General features: G+C 62.7%; 1 protein-coding gene across 1 annotated transcript in view; it reads left to right on the top strand.

Annotated features, from left to right (window-relative positions):
* Positions 1 to 823, top strand: part of ETH_00037865 (uncharacterized protein) — a gene marked incomplete at both ends in the record, with an annotated part of 1,619 nt that extends 796 nt beyond the window's left edge. The window contains 2 exons of the mRNA XM_013376519.1: positions 3 to 205; positions 550 to 823. Of these exons, the coding sequence (XP_013231973.1) occupies positions 3 to 205; positions 550 to 823 (477 nt within the window). The remainder of the gene's footprint in view (positions 1 to 2; positions 206 to 549) is intronic.
* Between the last annotated feature and the right edge of the window lie 119 nt (positions 824 to 942).

The raw sequence follows: 942 nt of genomic DNA, 5'->3' as shown, positions 1-942 counted from the left end.
GTCCCGGCGGCCGGGGGAAGCCGGGGCGGAAGTCGCAGCAGCAGCAGGCGCAGCAGCAGCAGCAGCAGCAGCAGCAGCAGCCCGTCTCAAGCTCTCTACTGTGTCAGCAGCTTGTGCTGCAGCAGCAATCCAAGCGCGGCGGCTGCTGCACCGCCTTGCTGTTTACCATGGGGCGCATGCAGGGGCCCCTCGTGCTGCAGCAGCAGTAAGCCGCGTGTGGCATTTTTGCTGCTGCTGCTGCTGCTGCCGCGCTGCTGCTGCTGCGCTGCTGCTGCTGCGCTGCTGCTGCTGCGCTGCTGCTACTGCGGGGACTGCGGGACAGGAGCCTGCAGCCTTTGCTACAACTGCTGCTGCTGCCTTGTGTCCCTTTTTTGCTGCAGTTGCTGCTGGAGGAGCAGCAGGAAACCGGAGCTGTAGAAGCTGCTGCGCGCCTCTGTTTGCTGCAAGGCGCTGCTACATGGTAGGTCGCTCGTTGCTGCTGTCTTGCTGCTGCTGCCTTGCTGCTGCTCTCTTGTTGCTGCTGCTTTGCTGTTGTTTATTTTGCAACAGAACGTGCGGGGGGATATTTTTGCTTCAGGCTGCAGCTCGTCCCGCAGCAGCAGCAGCAGCAACAGCAGCAGCAGCAAGATCCCGCCGGGAACTTCCCCCAGTGGCTGCTGCAGGCCACTGCAGCGCTGCAACAAGAGCTCGCAGCAGCAGCAGAGTCGCGCTGCATGCAGCAGCAGGAAGGGCGGAGCCAGGGGCGGCAGCAGCTGCGCGGTTCGCTGCTGCAGGATTTGCTGCTGCAAGATTTGCTGCCGCTTCTTTCCCCCTTGTTAGATAGCGCAGCAAATCTGCAGCAGCAGTACAAGGCGCTGTGCGTAGCAGCAGCAGCTTTGCTGCCCCAGTCGCCGCAGCGGCAGCAGGACAAGCAGCAAGAGAAGCAGCAGCAGCAGGAAGACC

The sequence above is a fragment of the Eimeria tenella genome, genomic scaffold, assembly GCF_000499545.2.
Source record: "Eimeria tenella Houghton genomic scaffold, Eth_scaff3602, whole genome shotgun sequence".
Taxonomy (NCBI): domain Eukaryota; phylum Apicomplexa; class Conoidasida; order Eucoccidiorida; family Eimeriidae; genus Eimeria; species Eimeria tenella.
Note: the sequence above shows the minus strand (reverse complement) of the source record. Positions and strands in the feature narration are given on the sequence as shown.